Below are 17,826 nucleotides of genomic sequence, written 5' to 3'. Positions count from 1 at the left end.
ACTCGGGTGTGCTGAGCACACAAGAATTTAATGCTCAAAAGGAATCTATCCTTCGGGATCTAAATGCCTTGTAAAGGAGTCACCTTGCAAATATTTGACTTGTTTTTCGTTAAGATAATAATAATGAGCAATAGCATTAGAATATTAAACCTCAGTATAAGATTGCTGTAACTGACTTATGATTCCTATTGTTTCGTTTTCGTTTTGGGACAGCATCACAACAAAGTTTCAATAACAAATAAATGATAAATGTAATTATAGACCTTTATTTATCTATGATGTAATGTTTTACTATTCAAAACATTTCGCCAAGCTGATTTGTTTGAGTGGTATCAACAGTAATGTGTCTTCTCAAAGGTACCGTCAGGTTTAAATGATTCTCTGGGGAATATCACGTGGTCTGAAATTGGGAAACAGTTGAAAGTGTCTATACTTTACAGTGTATAATAAGTATTTTTGACTAATATCCGCCATGTCGGTACATAGCTTTTACTGCCTCTCGGTCTATTTCTAGAAACGCCCTGACGACTAAATACGACGGATCATCTGTAATCATCAGCATTTGGTCATTTTCACGTAACCATTACTTGACATTGGCAAAAACTTCCTCGATAGGGTTGAGTTCTGGGCTGTAAGACGGAAGATAAAAAAGAAGTGCACCAGCGTTCTCGATCATTTGTCTGATCTCTCGAACATGATGTGCTGCATGGTTATCTAAATGAAACAAATAAACATATACATAAGTAGAGCATCATTATTAAATTCAAATGAAAAAGAAATCCTAATGATTAATCTAAAACAATTTAATTTTGCCTTTTATTACCCATGACGACAACTGAATTTGAATTCACCCCACTATAAGGTTGAAGTATTGGCACCAAGTCATTTCTTATGAAAGCTCTGAATTTTCGGGCATCAAATCTCTTCTTTGAAATCTTGAGACCAGAAAGACCCTGATAGGAAATTGCTGCAATAACAGTTAGTCTTGGACCATGTGGATTAGCGTAACTTCTTGTAGCTCTTTGTCCAAACGGGCTGTATCCATAATTGCGAGATATTCGTCTATCCTGTTTCAAGCAATATGAAGACCATTAAAGTTGATCAGAAAGGGATATGTCTTTTTTACAATTGCTTAGTGTATGTTTTTAAATCTTATGTTTCTTAAGTTTCTTAAGTTTATTATATAAGATATATTTTTTAATCGTTTTACTTTTCTTTCCTTTTGTACATATCGTTGAAACGATTATTCACCTCAGGCGCAGTGAATATTTACCCTGTTGCAAATAGTTTTAGATTTGAATAGCATTGTAAAAGACGTGTTTCGGCATTACTTTCGCACTTGCAAACTTTGGCCAAACTTATAATCACCACTCAAGTCATGAATATGGTCTCATAATCAATGGTCGCTCGACCAATCACAGAACGGGAAAAACTAAATTGAAGTTGAAATTTATATTGAAGAGTGCTAGTATCGAAGAAATAGAAAACGCGCGCGCCTGCTGTTCCGTTATAAAGCACAAGAGATTTAACGCGAAACCGATAGAAATTTTAAGTTTTAGCAGAGTAGCAGTTATTTTTGACACGAATGGCAAAATAGAAAGCGCGCGATTATGTTGTGTGCTCTTACAATGCACGCGCGTGCTCCCAGCAATGGCAGATCAGAATGCGAAATTTGAATTTATAATGGTTACTTTATACTGCATATTATGGCACAGAAATACAAATACCAACTTAATCCCAGCGACAGTTTTAGAAGCAACGTTTGAACGATTCTACTTGTATGTGCAGTAACATTTTTTAAAGCAAAATATCAATCAAGTCAATCTAGCTTTCAAGCACTAAAACATGCTTTTTTAACTCGTTTTTCTTCTTGTAATGTTATTGTCATATTTATTTAGATAAATTATTTTGAAAATTATACATGTAAAATAGCGCGAAATAATAATAAACTAAAAACTAGTAATAAATTAAACTAAACTTACGTGAGCTATAATTATCGATCTACTAGCCAAAAATGTTTATACTTACACAAAACTTCTCGTCAACAAAAATCAGCTCTTCGGGTCTGAATACCGACGTATCCCTTCGATATTCCTCTGTTAGTTCGATTCTCTTTTGAAGTGCCACTCGGTGTATCTAAGAAATAATGATTCAGTATAAGTCAGAGTTGTTTTCTATATATATTGTTATTTAAAGATGATAATAGACTAATGAATGGACGAATAATTTTTAATAGGTGTCATTTCGGTTTTCGAGAGATTTGGGTTATTCCGTTAATTTCACGGACTGATTAAACTAAAATTGAGTACGTGAACAACAATTTAAAGATCTCGTACACGCAAAGTACAAGGAGTGTACCCACTAGGAGTGCGACATTTACAGCCGATTGCTTTTAATACACACCAAAAAAAAGATCATAACGTTTGTGTAACAAAAATCTCTCAATGTAGCTGAAAGTCAACAAAACGAATGACGATCACCATTGACCAAAAATGGAGTCTTCGTTACATGTACGAAATTATATTATATCACGTCTAAACTTACCCCCTTGCGCGAATAACCACATCGCTTTAGCAGTCTACACAAACTTTGAGCTGAATATCGAGAGCCTGTTGTTTCTTCAAGATGATCAGATAGCTCTCTGAAATAGGCAGTCCCGTTTCTTAAGACAAACTCACACAGAATCAGCATTTGTGCCCTTGTCAATAACCTTGATATAGCTGGCCTACCATTATTTCTTAGAGATAAAACATCCCCCGTTCTTCGGAATTACCGAATAATTCTGAATACGGTTGAAAGAGAGACATTTAAATATCGCGCTATATTCTGAGGGGATCTGTTGTGACCATACTTTACAAACATTATGCGCCAACGAAGACCTTGACTGTACACCATAACTGCAGAAGCACATAAATCATTCAGCTTGAACGATCCTCGGTACAAGTGGAATACACGATTCAAGATGAACAAATAAAAGGTAGCTTAACTCTTAATCCTTACAGCTTTGTCATTTCAATACATGCGATAAAAGATCAAAACCAAAAAAACTATTTAACGCAACAAAAAAATCATGCATGCAGCAACTCGGGTTCTTTAATCTCGCATCTTGATAGGGGTTAACGTGATTGGACTTTACCCGTGAAACAGAAACAAAAGGAAATAATATGGTCAATTAGGCTGCTGACTATTTCATGGTCCTTTGTGTTCCTGGCCTCCCAGCGGTACAAAAGAATTGTGGAAATACAATAGAAAAAAGGGGACATATATGTATAAATATATATCAATGAATGTCAAAGTTTTAGCGATCCGGTATATATATATATATACATACAGCGAATTGCAAAAAGTCTGCAAAATTCAAATATATCAATATATCAATATATCGGGTGCATCATGGGTAATTTTTATATTCTTTTTTGATAGAATTCTACAACATAGTGTATATTAAGGGTTATTTGTTATTTGGTTTCACTTTTCGACGAGAAAAACAAAGCTTTTAAAGAATTGGAGGATATGCAAGATAGTGTATATTGATATACTGAGATATTTGAGTTTTGCAGAATTTTTGCAAACTGCTATAAATTATTATATATATATATAATAATTTATGTTTTGTAACATTTGAATAACAATTGTGACAAATAAACTGAACTAAACATAACTTCCATTTTCTAATCAACAGCAATAATAAGCCATCAATACGATTGACCCGAAGTATATTGTGCCTCGAAAAATTAAATTCTGTTTACCATGATCAACAGGTCCATAACAGTCCAATGATTAGGTGCCTTGAGTGCGGTCTTGAGGTATCAATGGTCACCATGAGAGACCACATTGAGGAGGAACATCAAGTTGCAATTCAAACTGCTAAAGTAAGTGTTTTGCGCTTTACCATGAATTGTATCCTTCAAGCTGTTCCGACTATGTTTAGAAAGTACTAAATACTCGTCTATCAGCTACTCTATAATTATACCGAATTTGCGTCCCCTTAGAAACAACGAACTTTAGATTGGAAAGTCTTAGAGCACACACCCACATCACCCAAATCAGCCATCGAAATACTGGATTGCGATGGCGATAACGGCAGTGTAAATGTAGGCATGGCAACTGTCTCCAGTACTCCGAGGTAAGCATACGACTACTACCATGTTTATTTCAGTTTTGGGATACGGCACATGCGGTGTTCATTGTTCGATTGTAGGAGGCATTAAACGTGTTTCACTGAATGTCAAAACCTCCATTTTTTTAATTATAATTTTCTCTTTCTCTCTCTCTTTTATCTAGTCAAACAGAAAGAAATGTCCTGGAAGAAATATGTCCTGATGCCACAGGGGAAGATATTGAGGCAGTTTTTTAATTGCAAGTTAACTCAAGGAAAAGAAAACTGATAACTGATGTATTCATTACTTCTACTTCCTTTTAGCTTGATGGTTTGGAAAGCGAGGAGAAAATACCGGAGGCCTTGAAAGCAAATCTGGAACCTTACTTGTTCGAGGCAGGTTTGGAATTCGGTGACACGAAGTTCATGATCCAGGGTCTGTTGTTGTACCATATCATCCATAAGCGAAGACTTGAAATCGAGGATATTGCAAAAGGTAAGAAATGCATTCTTATCAATTCCTCAGCGTCTTGTCATTAGCTCATAGTCATTCCGGTAAAAGTTTGTTCATGGGATCTTCCAAGCAATCAAACCAGGGACGAATACAGCTTTTTTAAAGAGGGGGTGCGGTTTTTGATGGTAGCCAAAATGGTCTGTAGTCAGCTATGGGAATCCGATCACGTACTGCCGATTAAAGACCGTTAAAGGAGCATTCGAAGTATTCCCATATTTTCCAGCATGCAACGAGCGCTTTATTTAGATTAAGCTATTTACATAACTTACAAAGCACGCGCGGTGTCAGGGCGAGCGGGCGCGCGTGTGAATTTCGCCTCCACCACAGGCTTCCCGGCCCCAAAACGATTAAAGTAGCAGGCGCGCGTGGTGTGCTAGTTTTCCCGCCACAAATACAACCACAGCTTCCCGACCCAAAAACGATTCATGAAAAACTTTTATATTTGAGAAAAGCATTCACCGTCGTCCAAAAGGGGGGTGATCCCGCACCCAACGCACCTCCCCAACGCCCCTGCAAACCAAAACATAACCTAACAAAGGAGGTGCTTTACAAGCTCATTCAAAGAGCAGGTTACAAAAAGTGAAGCCTTAGGAACTTGTAAACAATTAGCAGGGGGAGGGGGGTGGAGACTTTTAATTAGGTGTTGAAAATGATGTGACCCTCCATCAGCGTGAATGAAAAAAATTTCCCCTTTTGACGGTCTGTTTTTTCATGACCCTCCATTTTTAAGGGCTCAAAAAGTTATGACCCTTCCCCATTTTTAACCCTCCCCCTGCTAATTTCTGACAAGTCCCTTGCTGACAGAGATTTTATTCAGTGATTAAACTTAGACTTTCTTTTGGAGAAATATGCAAGAGATATTTCAATGTAAGTGCATGAATGAACTTGTCATGAGAAACCAGCAAATCTCAGGAGGCGAGATAGTTGGTAGGAAGGGGGGATGGGAAGAGGCGGGATAAATTACTGAAAAAAATCAATAGCAAGTACAAAAGCAATAAGTAACATCTAACATAGAAACTTTTTGTTAGGAATGGAAGAGGTGAAGCTTGTCACTTATATGGCTAAGTGGCCCTCCATCGCCAAACTTATCTTCCCGAGAGAAGAGAACCGAAGGTTTAGTGGTAAAGACATAAAAGAATTGATAACTTTCGAAGAAAAAGAACGATCCAGCGAAAATGCTCAAACAGCAGGATTTTTCCTTTGTTACATTGACATTATCGACCAAAGAAAGGAAGGTATGAAGTTATTTTTTCGTTATGAAATTATCTTATTCCATCAGAGATAATATTGTGTTGGACAAAAGGCTCGCTAAAGCAAATGCGTAAAGTAATTTCTTTTTCATGCAGCCGTTGTAGGGAGAATCATGATATTTACGGTAACACATAAACATTGGGGATGTACACTCATGTTTCTCTTTTTTGGTTGCACAATACTTCATAAATGTTTCAGCATGTGACTTGAATCGTGTCACACATTTAAAACTAGAGTAGTGAGTAATTTCTGCTCGTTTTATGTGCTATATCGCAAATGGTGTGTGGAAACCAAATCATTGCGGAGCAAGTTGCAAAATGTCGGCACTGAAGCAAGGATACATGCCCACTTCAAATCTTTAGAGGTGCAATGTTGGATTTGTTGAAGTCAAGATGATATACGATACCTTATGTGAATTTATAATTTTATTCAAAGTTTCCTTACATAACTTTCTAATCTTGTTTTACAGAAGTGGCTGACCTGGTTGATCTTTGCTGCTTTTGGACAGGAGTGAACATCCTCCCACTCTCCTCTGTGGCAAGTAAATTGCTTGTTAAGTTTGATAGCAGTATTGACCTTCCAGTAGCAGAGACCTGTTCCCATAGTTTGACTCTACCATCAAAGTACAGTGGCTACGAAGAATTTGAAAAGAACGTTGACATTGCCCTCAAGTATGGGTCAAGAGGATTCTCTTTCTCTTGAGTTCAGGAAGCCCATTGACGATTTCTCGCTGAACGCTAAGAAATATTCGTCATTTTAAGTTGCAAGGTTTTCTGCCTCAAATCAAACACTCGCGAAATTATGCTAAGAATCATTCAGTCTCGCGTGCTTCATGGCACTAACTTTTCGCGCAGTAGCGTTGCGCGAAAAATCGTCGTTGCAAATTCGCCTCTTGTAACCTCGCCTATAAACATGGGTACATGTACAGGGGATAATATCTTATCCATTTACTTTTGTATATTGTTCCAGTTTGGACCTATTCTTAGGGGGTAATACGCAAAAACAGCGCCCCAGATGACCATGTCCTTAATTTGCATATTTGGAAAACTTTAAATATCTTTGCAACAAAAATAAATATTTAAAAAAACTGTAGACGTCATTTTGACTGCTTTAAACGGCTCTTTCATATTAGCAATAAATATTAGGGGCAATTTTTTCGCTTCATAAGCACTTTAACTCACCGACATCTCATCCTCAGTCTACTGTTATGCAGCTGACAGCCTACTGTTATGTGACCGACAAACCACCGACTGATGGCGTGCCTTGAAACGGCTGACTAACGGCCGACAGACAAATGTGAAACAGCCGACCAACGGTCGACAAATGCCCGTTATTGGCTGACAGGTCATCTGGGGTGCTGTTCTTAAATATTACCTTCTTAGGGTGCAACCATATGACTCAAAATCCCTTGATTGTTAGATCTCTTGGAATTCTGTAATATTGTAAAAACACTTGGAAATATAGTTATGAAATTTTAAATTCATTAAAAAATGGTTATCAAGTATAGGAATTACCCTAATTTGCACATCTTTACAACGTTTCTGCAAATTATCGAGTGTATAAGACTATAGTAAATAGTACACTTACCAGTAACAGTCAAACCAAAAGTTGAAAGCCTTCTCTCCACAGTTCGCTTCCCTACTCCTAAGATACGACTTATTTCTGGAACACTAAACGCTTGATCTAATAGAAAAGACAGTTGTTCCTGTGATATATCAAACTTGGGTCTCCCACGACCTCTAACTAAAGAGACTCCATCTGTACATGTGTTTTGCATTACTAGAAAACTAAGCTGATCATACAATGAACTCATTGTGTACACAATATTATCGGGTACATCAAGTGAGACTAGCATTCTATTAATGTAGTCGACTCTTAATCTCAATAAATCCACTACATCCTGGAGCTCATTGATAGCATCAATTACACTTGGCAGCGAAAGCTGCGCCATTTTGAATTACAAATTCGAATAAAATTTACACAACTACTACCCCCATGGAATAATTTTAGCTGTACAGCCGGGTTACCTGTGGATTGTTACTTCATACTGACACTCGACACTTTTTGGCGGTCGTGGTACGCACAATGATACTCAACTTTCAAGATGACTGAATTTGATTTGAAACAGTGATGTTGAAGGACGAGGCTTTGAAAGTTGTTTGGAAAACTTGAATGTTGATGCATGAAGTTGAATGTTTCATGTCAACATGGAATTTTGGCGGGATTGGAACGCCATAAGATCGCTGTACCACAAATAAAACTTTTCAATGTCCATTCAATGTCTTTGAATAACGCGAAGATTTGGAACGGCTTCTAATCCAAACAAGATACATGCTTGGCGGGAATTATCGAAGTTCGCGCGCATTGTTGTGGCTAATCGGATTTCAATTTTATTTACTTTGATCACGAGCACAGTGCATGACTTCACTATTCTGCTTATATGATTGGCTAAGAAATCCAATCCTTCTAGATTTCAAAATCTAAATGCGCGCTTTCTAAAGTTCGTTACAATAGTCCGCTAATTTTTGTAGTCGAAAGCACAACCTACTCAAAACACTACTTTAAAGATTTACTCTCGCTAGAATGAAGATAGTCAATATACGAGGGAAAATACTTAGTACATCGTGCCTGCACAACAATATACTAAAGCCGGCGATGTTGTCATAATCACAACATGAGAGACAAAACCATTTCATCCGTGAAGTATTACGTTATGGCTGTTGAATGGAGAGCATAAGAACAAGAAGAAAAGTCCGTGGAGAAATTCAATTCGATTTGCTTGCTTTGACTTTAATAACTACGCACAGAACTAGAGAAGAGGCCAAGATGATGCATAATATGAAGAATATGCTACGATGAAAAGTACACTACAAACAAGAAGATTTCAAGACCAATTCAATAATCCAAGAACACTAATTGAACACTTAGACCAACGGCTTATACTACCTTTGACAAGGCCAAGATAAATGAGCTAGAGAGACTAAATGCAGCCAAATGTGTACTGCACCAATGAAACTTTATGAATGTAACATCGGTTGAAGAAAAATGTAAAGCAAGTAGCGAGTGAAGACAATAATTCATCATAATTGTATTGATTAATTAATTGCAATAGAATAAACCTTAAATGTTCTGTAAGACCAAATGAAAGTTCATTAATTATGGATTTATTAACACAATTAAATTCAAATTAAAGACCATGACACCAACAAAACACTTGGTGTTTAATCCTGTATGGTGGCCCATCATTATCATGCATATTTTCTTAGCATATTCTGTTTTTACTTACATTTTCACGTCGGATTTTAGTGTAAAACAAAATCTACATGTACTTTATTTGCTAAGTTTATTTTTATTTGTAATCTAAATGCCATTTTTGATTTCATTTTAAATTTAATACTGAAAACAAGATCATTTCATAAACTAAAATAATTTTCACTGAAAGCAAAAAAAAAAATTGACAATGCTGGGCCATTACAAAAGAAAAAGAAAAGAAAAAAAAGAAAAAACAGAAAGAAAGAAAATAAATTACGAAAAGCCGAATGAAAAAAAAAAAAAAGATAACGATGGTCCGTTTGAACGGACCAGTGTTATCACTCGGAAAAGACTGGGTTCTAAGAGAGATACCCATGATGCATCACACAACACAGTAATGGCGGCTGTGATTTAAAATATTAAAAATGTTTTCAAAATATGGCTTTTTCAAACGACTGGAAAAGTAATCAGCAGCTTGAAAGTGATTTAAAAAAGTATGTTAGCCAAAACATGAAGAGATCTGAAGTTTTTGACTTCGTAAAGCGTGATTATCCGAACTACAATTGGAGTTTAGCAACACTTGAACAAAGACTACGCCATTTCAATATTTACTATGTAGATTATGATACTTCTATTGCTACAGTATCACAGGCTGTTGAAAAGGAATTACAGGGACCTGGCAAACTCTTAGGCTACAGAGCAATGAACCAGAAACTGAGGACAGAACACGACATTAAGGTCCCACGATATCTTGTTTACAATGTGATATCCGAGTTGGATACAGAGGGGATGGAAGCCAGAAATTTACAAAGAAAAAAGAAAAAGCCGAAGGGACATTTCACATCAGAAGGGCCATTATGGGTGATATCTTTAGATGGGCATGATAAACCGTGCGAATATCAGAATAATACATTTCCCCTCGGCGTTTATGGCTGCAATGATACTTTCTCCCGCAAAATACGGTATTTGTTCGTGTGCTACTCAAACTCAGACCCTGTATTAATAGGGAAAATGTACCTAAAATATCTATACAATGCGGGAATTCTTCCAAGAAATTTGAGAATTGATAAAGGGACTGAAACGGGGAAAATGGCTACCATACATGTTTATCTTATCAACCAGTTTGATATTTTGGAAGAGCCAACAGATTCCATTATATATGGCCCTTCAACCAGCAACAAGATTGAGTTGAGAGATGGTGGAGAGATCTCCACGAACGATTGGAAAAATTCTTTAAAGAGCAGCTAATGACTCTTTTAAGAGGGATAGAGTATATTATGGACATTGACAAAGTCACCGGCTTGTTATTCATCGATTTTAAAAAGGCTTTTGATTCCATTAATCATGGTATTCTTCTTAGAAAACTGCAAATGTACCAATTTGAGGATTTGGCATTTCAGTGGTTTACCTCATATTTATCTGGCCGACAACAATATGTTAAAGTGAACTCTACAACATCCTCTCTTCTAGAGATACAGCATGGTGTCCCACAAGGTTCCATTTTGGGACCAATTTTGTTCCTGATCTTTATCAATGACATGCCACTTTACATTCCAAACTCGAAAGTATCAATCTACGCAGACGATGCTACTTTATCATTAAGTTCAAAGGTAAATAGCCCTGTGTTATCTAGCAAGGTGAATGAGGACTTGAGTTCTATCAGTCAGTGGTCTAGGATAAATAAGTTATTTGTCAATGATTGCAAGACAAAGGCCATGCTTGTCGCTGGTAAACGCCTACGGAAACGCATGAACAGTGAAAAATCCCAATTCAACTTAACAATCAATGGATCAAATATAGAACAAGTTGAAAAGCATAAACTTCTTGGTGTGGTCTTAGACGATGACTTAACTTACAAAGCACATGTCGAGGAGCTATCATCTAAGGTATCTAAGCGTATTGGTGTTCTGCGAAGGATTAGTCCGTATCTGAAGCGTTCACAAAGGGAAATCTACTACAGTACTATTATAAAACCAACTCTAAGTTACGCTTCTCCTGTCTGGTCATCATGCTCTTCAGATAGTCTTAATAGACTATTCCGTCTTCAAAAGAGGGCTGCAAGGATTATCACAGAAGCAGATATGAACTCTAGATCGATAGACTTGTTCAATTCTCTCGATTGGATACCATTTTATCAAGAAACACTTATTACTACCGGAGCACTTATGTATAAGAGAATTAATGGACAGACCCCTGAATATATGAATGAAAACCTTCTTACGAACGCTGATATACATAATAGAAATACTCGTTTTAAGAAATATAATTTTAGGTGCCCCCTCTTTCATCGACAGACCGAGGGTGGTAGAACTTTTACTGTTAGAGCCATTAAATTATGGAACAGTATGAACAATGACATTAAGCAATCACAATCAATTAAGGGCCTCAAAAAGGGTTTGTACGTTAAGTACTTAGGATATCAGAAAGAAAGTTTAACATTTTATTAGATTTTTTTTTAAATTTTTTTTATTTTTTATTAGAGATTCCTTAATTTTATTTATTTTTTATTCACGTTTAGTTTGTTGTTAAATTTTGTTGATTCATTTCCATTTTTTTCGATTATGTATTTTTTAGTATTTCTTAGTTTTTTATAGTTTTAATTTTCAGAGGGCCACTGGGTTTTCAGTACGATGTGTTTTATTGTAACTGTTGTGTGTCCCCTCTTTAAATAAAGTTTTTTTATTATTATTATTATTAGAGTTTGATCCTCACAATCGGTTGAATAGAGAAATACTTGCTTATGTCTACATACCGATTGTTCAACGCGAATGTGATGTCTTTATCCAGTAGTGGAATACACACAAAATTCGTGAACAAAAAAATCTAGATCTTCCCACAGGAATCCCTGATCACATTTTCTCTTTTCCTGAACAATATGGGGGACGTAGTATGGGAATTAACTTATCAACAGATCAGTTGGACGATGTTGCTGGTGTTTCAGGTGTATGGTGGCCCAGAGTGGGAAATAAGCTGGAGGAGACAATCGTAAATGCAGTAAATGCATTAACAAAAGCAACGTCTGCATCATCAAGCAGTGTGACAAGTAGCTCTCAGTCAACTTTGCCAATAACATCTACACTTCAGGTTGTTATATTATGTTACTGTTCATGGCGTGACATTACGTCACACCCTATATAGAATTACTTAGTTTGATTTTAGAACTGATCTTGTAGTATATGGCCGTGTGTAATCACCAGTATAGGATCCAACACTAGTACCCAATAAAGCATAACATAACATGGTGGCAGCCAGGGAGTAAATATCCGAACCAATCCTCACAATGAACAAAGAAATTTCTACTTCAAGCAGCACCAGTACACAAGCCACCGTGGTCATGCAACCAGCCAACATCCAGCCGCCAACACCGCTAAGTTTCGAAGGAAACTTGGCCGAAAACTGGAAACACTTTCTCCAGGTATGGCAAAATTATTCGATCATCACGTCCCTCGATAAGCAGCCAGAAGCGTATAGAGTAGCCCTTTTTCTACATTGCATTGGCCAGGACGCGATAAAAATATACAACGGTTTCTCATTTCAAGACGCGGACGACAAAACGAAACTCGATAAGATACTAGAACAGTTCCAACAATACGCAATAGGGCAAGTCAACGAAACGTTCGAGCGGTTTAGATTCAACAGCAGAAACCAAGGAGAAGCAGAGAGCATAGATGCGTATGTCATCGATCTAAAAAACATGGCAAAAACATGTAATTTCGGTGCGTTGCATGACTCGCTTATCAGAGATAGAATCGTCTTTGGCATTTGGTGCAAGAAAACTAGACAAAAACTACTCCAGGAGCGCCAGCTTACACTAGAAAAATGCATCGATATCTGCCGCAGCTCAGAGACGGCAAACACTCGAATGAAAGCCATTGCATCGGGCCATAGCGAAGAAGTAAAACGTGTACAATCTGCCAAACATAGTCAGAAGCACACATACGAGCGGAAACAAAGGAATGATTGGAATGCCAGATCAAAAAATTCAAAGAGAGCATGTATATATTGCGGAAAACAACACGAAAGATCGAGAGAATGCTGTCCAGCATGGAGCAAGCAGTGCCAGAACTGTGGGATCAAGAACCACTTTGCTATCGTATGCCGACAGAAACAAAACACAAACAGTGTGCAAGATCAAACCGATTCTGAAGACGAAGAATTCGTCACAAGCATCTACATGGAAGAAGAACTCGTAGCTCAGATTTCAGAACCGATGTACGCCAAGGAGATATACGCAGAGATGCTGATTGACGGAGAAAAAATACAGTTCCAAATAGACTGTGGAGCATCGGTAAACATTTTGCCCAGAAAATACGTGCGCAGTCAAGAAATTCGCCCCACCAACAAAACGTTGAAGATGTGGAATGGTACCCAAGTTCGACCTATAGGGATAACGCGAGCTTCTCTACGAAACCCCAAGAATCGGAAAAGGTATTCAGTTGAGTTCATTGTGGTTGACGAGGGATTTACCCCTCTTCTCGGGGCTAGAGCGATCCAGCAGATGAAGATCATCACAGTAAATCACGAGCATTTCAATACAACAGCGGCTCCTATCAGAGACAATCAAAAGATCAGTCAGGTGAACACTGCAGAAGCCATCGTTAAAGAGTACAGCGACGTTTTCAACCGCAAATTGGGAACTCTACCTGGTTTAGTCCATCTAACAACCAAAGATGACGCCACCCCTGTCATAACCCCCACCCGCAGAGTACCGGCAACACTTAAAGAGAAGCTGAGAGATGAACTAGACAAGTATGTGAACCTAGGAGTCCTAGCCCCAGTGGAAGAGCCAACCCCTTGGGTAAGCGCCCTTGCTCTAGCGACAAAGAAGTCAGGGGCACTGAGGGTATGCATCGATCCGCGACCGTTGAACAACGTGCTTCAGCGCGAGACCTATCAGCTCCCTGTCTTGGATGATGTCCTGCCGGAACTGTCACGTGCCAGAGTATTCTCAACAGCAGATTTAAGGTCGGGATACTGGCATTGCGTACTAGACGATGAATCAAGCCAACTAACAACATTCTCCACACCTTTTGGCCGGTACCGTTGGCTGAGGCTCCCATTTGGATTATCAGCATCCTCAGAGATATTCCAGAAACGCGTAAACCAAGCACTAGAGGGCCTGAGCGGCATCCTCGACATCGTAGATGACATCCTAATATACGGAGTGGGCAAAGATGAAAAGGAAGCCAATGAAAACCACGACAAAAACCTGAGAGCCCTACTACAGAGATGTAGAGATAAAGGCATTGCACTAAATCCAGAAAAACTCAAGCTCCGACGAAAAGAGGTTTCGTTCATGGGACACACCTTCACCAGCGAGGGACTCAAAGTAGACCCAGGGAAAGCCAAAGCCATCAAAGAGATGAAGCCCCCCACCGACGTCGAAGGAATACAACGTCTTAATGGGTTCGTGAATTACCTTTCCAGATTCTTGCCACAGCTGGCTGACGTCATGGAGCCCATACGACGGCTAACGCGGAAAGAAGCCGAGTGGCAGTGGGGCAAGGAGCAGGAAGACGCATTCACTCAAGTAAAAGAGCTAGTGTCTCAAGCACCCATACTAGGTTACTACGACCCCACACTACCCTTAAGCATACAATGCGACGCAAGCCAAAAGGGACTGGGAGCAGCACTCTTGCAGAACGGAAGACCAATAGCGTACGCGAGCAGAGCCCTCACGACCACAGAGCAGAGGTACGCCCAGATAGAAAAGGAAATGCTAGCAATAGTATTTTCCCTCGAGAAGTTCAACCAGTACACCTTTGGTCGACCAGTAATCGTTTACAGTGACCATAAGCCACTGGAATCTATCTGGAAAAAACCACTAGCAGCAGCCCCAAGGCGGCTCCAAGGGATGATGATGCGCCTACAGAAGTACACCGTCACCTTGATATACGAGCGAGGAAAAAACATGTACATAGCTGACATGCTGTCAAGAGCACCCCTCAGTACCGAAGGCAGGCTGGAAGACCGAGAGTTCGAGCACGTCAATATGGCCAGCTATCTGCCAATGGCGGAAGACAGATTAGCAGAAATCAGGAAGGAAACGCAAGAAGATCCTGCATTACAGAAGCTGAAAACGGTCATCATGCAAGGGTGGCCGGACAACAAGGAGGGTTTGCCTATCGAGGTACGTCCTTTCTTCAATACGCGCGATGAGTTCACAGTTCAAGACGGCCTCATATTCCGAGGACAGCGTGTTGTCATCCCAGTAAAGCTCCGTCAAATGATAAAGACAAAACTTCACGCATCACCTATGGGAATTGAGGCATGCCTTCGCAGGGCAAGAGAATGCGTCTACTGGCCGGGGTTCTCAGCGGAAATCAAGCAGATGATTGAATCGTGCAAGACATGCAGAATGTTCGAAACAAGCCAGCAGAGGGAACCGCTGATGTCCCATGAGGTGGCCACACGACCCTGGGAGAAAGTAGGGCTTGACCTGTTTGAGATCAAAGGTCGGGAGTACTTGATAAGAGTAGACTATTTTAGCAATTTCTGGGAAGTTGACAGTCTACCAAGCGACATGAAGTCCAAGACAATCATCACAAAGCTCAAAGGTCATTTCGCTAGGTATGGGATACCTGACCAGGTCGTCACAGATAACGGCCCTCAATTTGCTTCAAGGGAGTTCAGACAATTTGCGAACTCGTATGAGTTTGAACACACCCCCACAAGTCCATACAATAGCCGAGCAAATGGAAAAGCAGAGTCGGCGGTCAAAACAGCCAAGAGACTCATAGAAAAGACGACCAAAGCAGGCACTGACACGTTCTTAGCCATCCTTGACCACAGAAACACGCCGACGCAAGGCATGGAATCAAGCCCAGCTCAACGGCTCATGAGCAGACGCACAAAGACGCTGCTTCAAACCACGCAGGAGATGTTAAAACCCCGCACCACAGTCCCTGAGAAGGAAGTCACATCAATGATTAGGCGGCAAGAGAGGCAGGCCCAATACTACAACAGGTCAACAAAGGAGCTAGAGCCTCTCGAAGAAGGTGATGTAGTCAGGATGAAACCACTTATAGCTGGTGGCAAGGTATGGAAAAAAGCCATGGTCAAAGCCAGGCTGGATCAACGGTCTTACACGGTGGAAACGGAAGATGGAGCAGAGTACCGCAGGAACAGGGAACAAATAAAGAAGACCAAAGAACCAGCACAGTTACCAGAGACGCCAAAGACGACGACACTTCCAGCAGTGCCAGAGTTACCAGTGACACCGAGCAAGCCAGAGTTACCAGGAACACCACGCGCACAAGAAACACCTGACATTGGAGTCCCCGACGCCACGCCAGTACGGCCACGTCGAGCGGCGAAGCCCCCAGCATGGATGAAGGACTTTGTGAGCAAATAGCTCAAACATTTAAATACACAAACATTCAGTATTTGGACATATTATTTTGCATGACTTTGAAACCTTTAAAGGGGAGATGTTATATTATGTTACTGTTCATGGCGTGACATTACGTCACACCCTATATAGAATTACCTAGTTTGATTTCAGAACTGATCTTGTAGTATATGGCCGTGTGTAATCACCAGTATAGGATCCAACACTAATACCCAATAAAGCATAACATAACACAGGTAACTTATGAAAAAAACAATTTCAATTTAAAGAGTCACTTCAACGAAGTAATGAAATACTAAGAAATAGGAATTAGAGTTGTTTTCATTAACCCGAGAAACAAAGTGTACTAATTAGAGTGCGATAGTCAGATTATCGCAATAGAAAACAAAATAATTTGAGGGTATATGTAATAATACTATATTTTAAATACGCTAAAATGTATTTCACGGGTTTATGAAAACCACTCATCAGTCTAGTGTTTGTGCGCTAAGAGACTGTTAGTAGATCCTAATAGCATTGTTATTTATGAGATTTTAGTTCAAGCGTTTGTTGACTTTCTGATTTTATCATGATTATCCTTCTCCAATTTTCAGGCAAGGAAAGAGCTTCTTGACCAGTTAAAGACCCTAAATGATTTACGAAAAGATGGTATTTTAACAAAAGAAGAATTTTCCTGTCAAAAAGCAGCAATGCTATAACAACTTCAAAAACTCACATAGATTTTCAGTTTCATTCAGACTATAATGTAATAGTATAAAATGAAAGTATAACTAAAAAATCAGCCTTATTTTTACGAGGGTAGCACTTAATAGCCAGTGGCTAACAAACCTGTGGCCCTCGTTCCAGGATCGAATTGGAAAACCGGAGAACCCGGAGAAAAACCCTCGAAGCACAGGAGAGAACCAACAAACTCTACTCACAAACGACACCGAGCCCGGGGCTCGAACTCAGGGTCGCATTGGTAAGAACCGCGCGTTCTCACCGCGCAGCGCCACCCGTGTTTGCCTAAATAATCATTGTAAAACATCTTTTACAGGAGTTGTTTAACTCTTTTCATTGTTCTTTGCTATTCCTAATTACATTTCATGATAATCAAGACAACGTGTTATAGAGTGATGGCACTTCACCCGTGAAAAAGCCCACATTGTAGACCCTAAAGCCCGTCGAGCTTTCCATTAGCTGAACGCAGTAAAAACATTGGATGATGAGATCTTTTTTCATGTAATACGGTTCGGCTCATGGGAAGATCGACGTTTGAAACGGGCCTCATTCATTGTTTTGCCTTCATTTGACTATTTAGACATTGATTCTTTATGGTAGTGCAATCGCCCAATAACATTTACGAGATTACTGACGAAA

General features: G+C 39.3%; 1 protein-coding gene and 1 pseudogene across 1 annotated transcript; one reads left to right on the top strand and one right to left on the bottom strand.

Annotated features, from left to right (window-relative positions):
• Positions 1-583: 583 nt before the first annotated feature.
• On the bottom strand, positions 584-2,691 carry LOC116306690 (uncharacterized). Its single transcript, XM_089034109.1, has 4 exons — positions 2,545-2,691; positions 2,029-2,136; positions 824-1,067; positions 584-714 (listed from the first exon to the last, which is right to left on the bottom strand). The coding sequence occupies exons 1-4, from the start codon at positions 2,689-2,691 to the stop codon at positions 584-586; spliced, it is 630 nt and encodes a 209-aa protein (XP_088890235.1).
• A 7,081-nt stretch (positions 2,692-9,772) lies between these two features.
• Positions 9,773-12,518, top strand: LOC148909371 (uncharacterized; annotated as a pseudogene).
• Positions 12,519-17,826: the final 5,308 nt, after the last annotated feature.

Source organism: Actinia tenebrosa, unplaced genomic scaffold (assembly GCF_029948245.1).
Source record: "Actinia tenebrosa isolate PJP-AT-01 unplaced genomic scaffold, QUT_ActTen_1.0 PGA_scaffold2__45_contigs__length_23673736, whole genome shotgun sequence".
Taxonomy (NCBI): Eukaryota; Metazoa; Cnidaria; class Anthozoa; order Actiniaria; family Actiniidae; genus Actinia; species Actinia tenebrosa.
The sequence above is the reverse complement of the archived record's forward strand: the minus strand, read 5'-3'. Positions and strand labels throughout refer to the sequence as shown.

Coding starts and splice junctions, on each gene's coding strand:
- LOC116306690 (XM_089034109.1), bottom strand. CDS start 2,691: ATGCTGATTCTGTGTGAGTTTGTCTTAAGAAACGGGACTGCCTATTTC. Junction 2,137..2,544: donor GTGGTTATTCGCGCAAGGGG/GTAAGTTTAGAC, acceptor ATTATTTCTTAG/ATACACCGAGTGGCACTTCA. Junction 1,068..2,028: donor TTGTTGACGAGAAGTTTTGT/GTAAGTATAAAC, acceptor TGCTTGAAACAG/GATAGACGAATATCTCGCAA.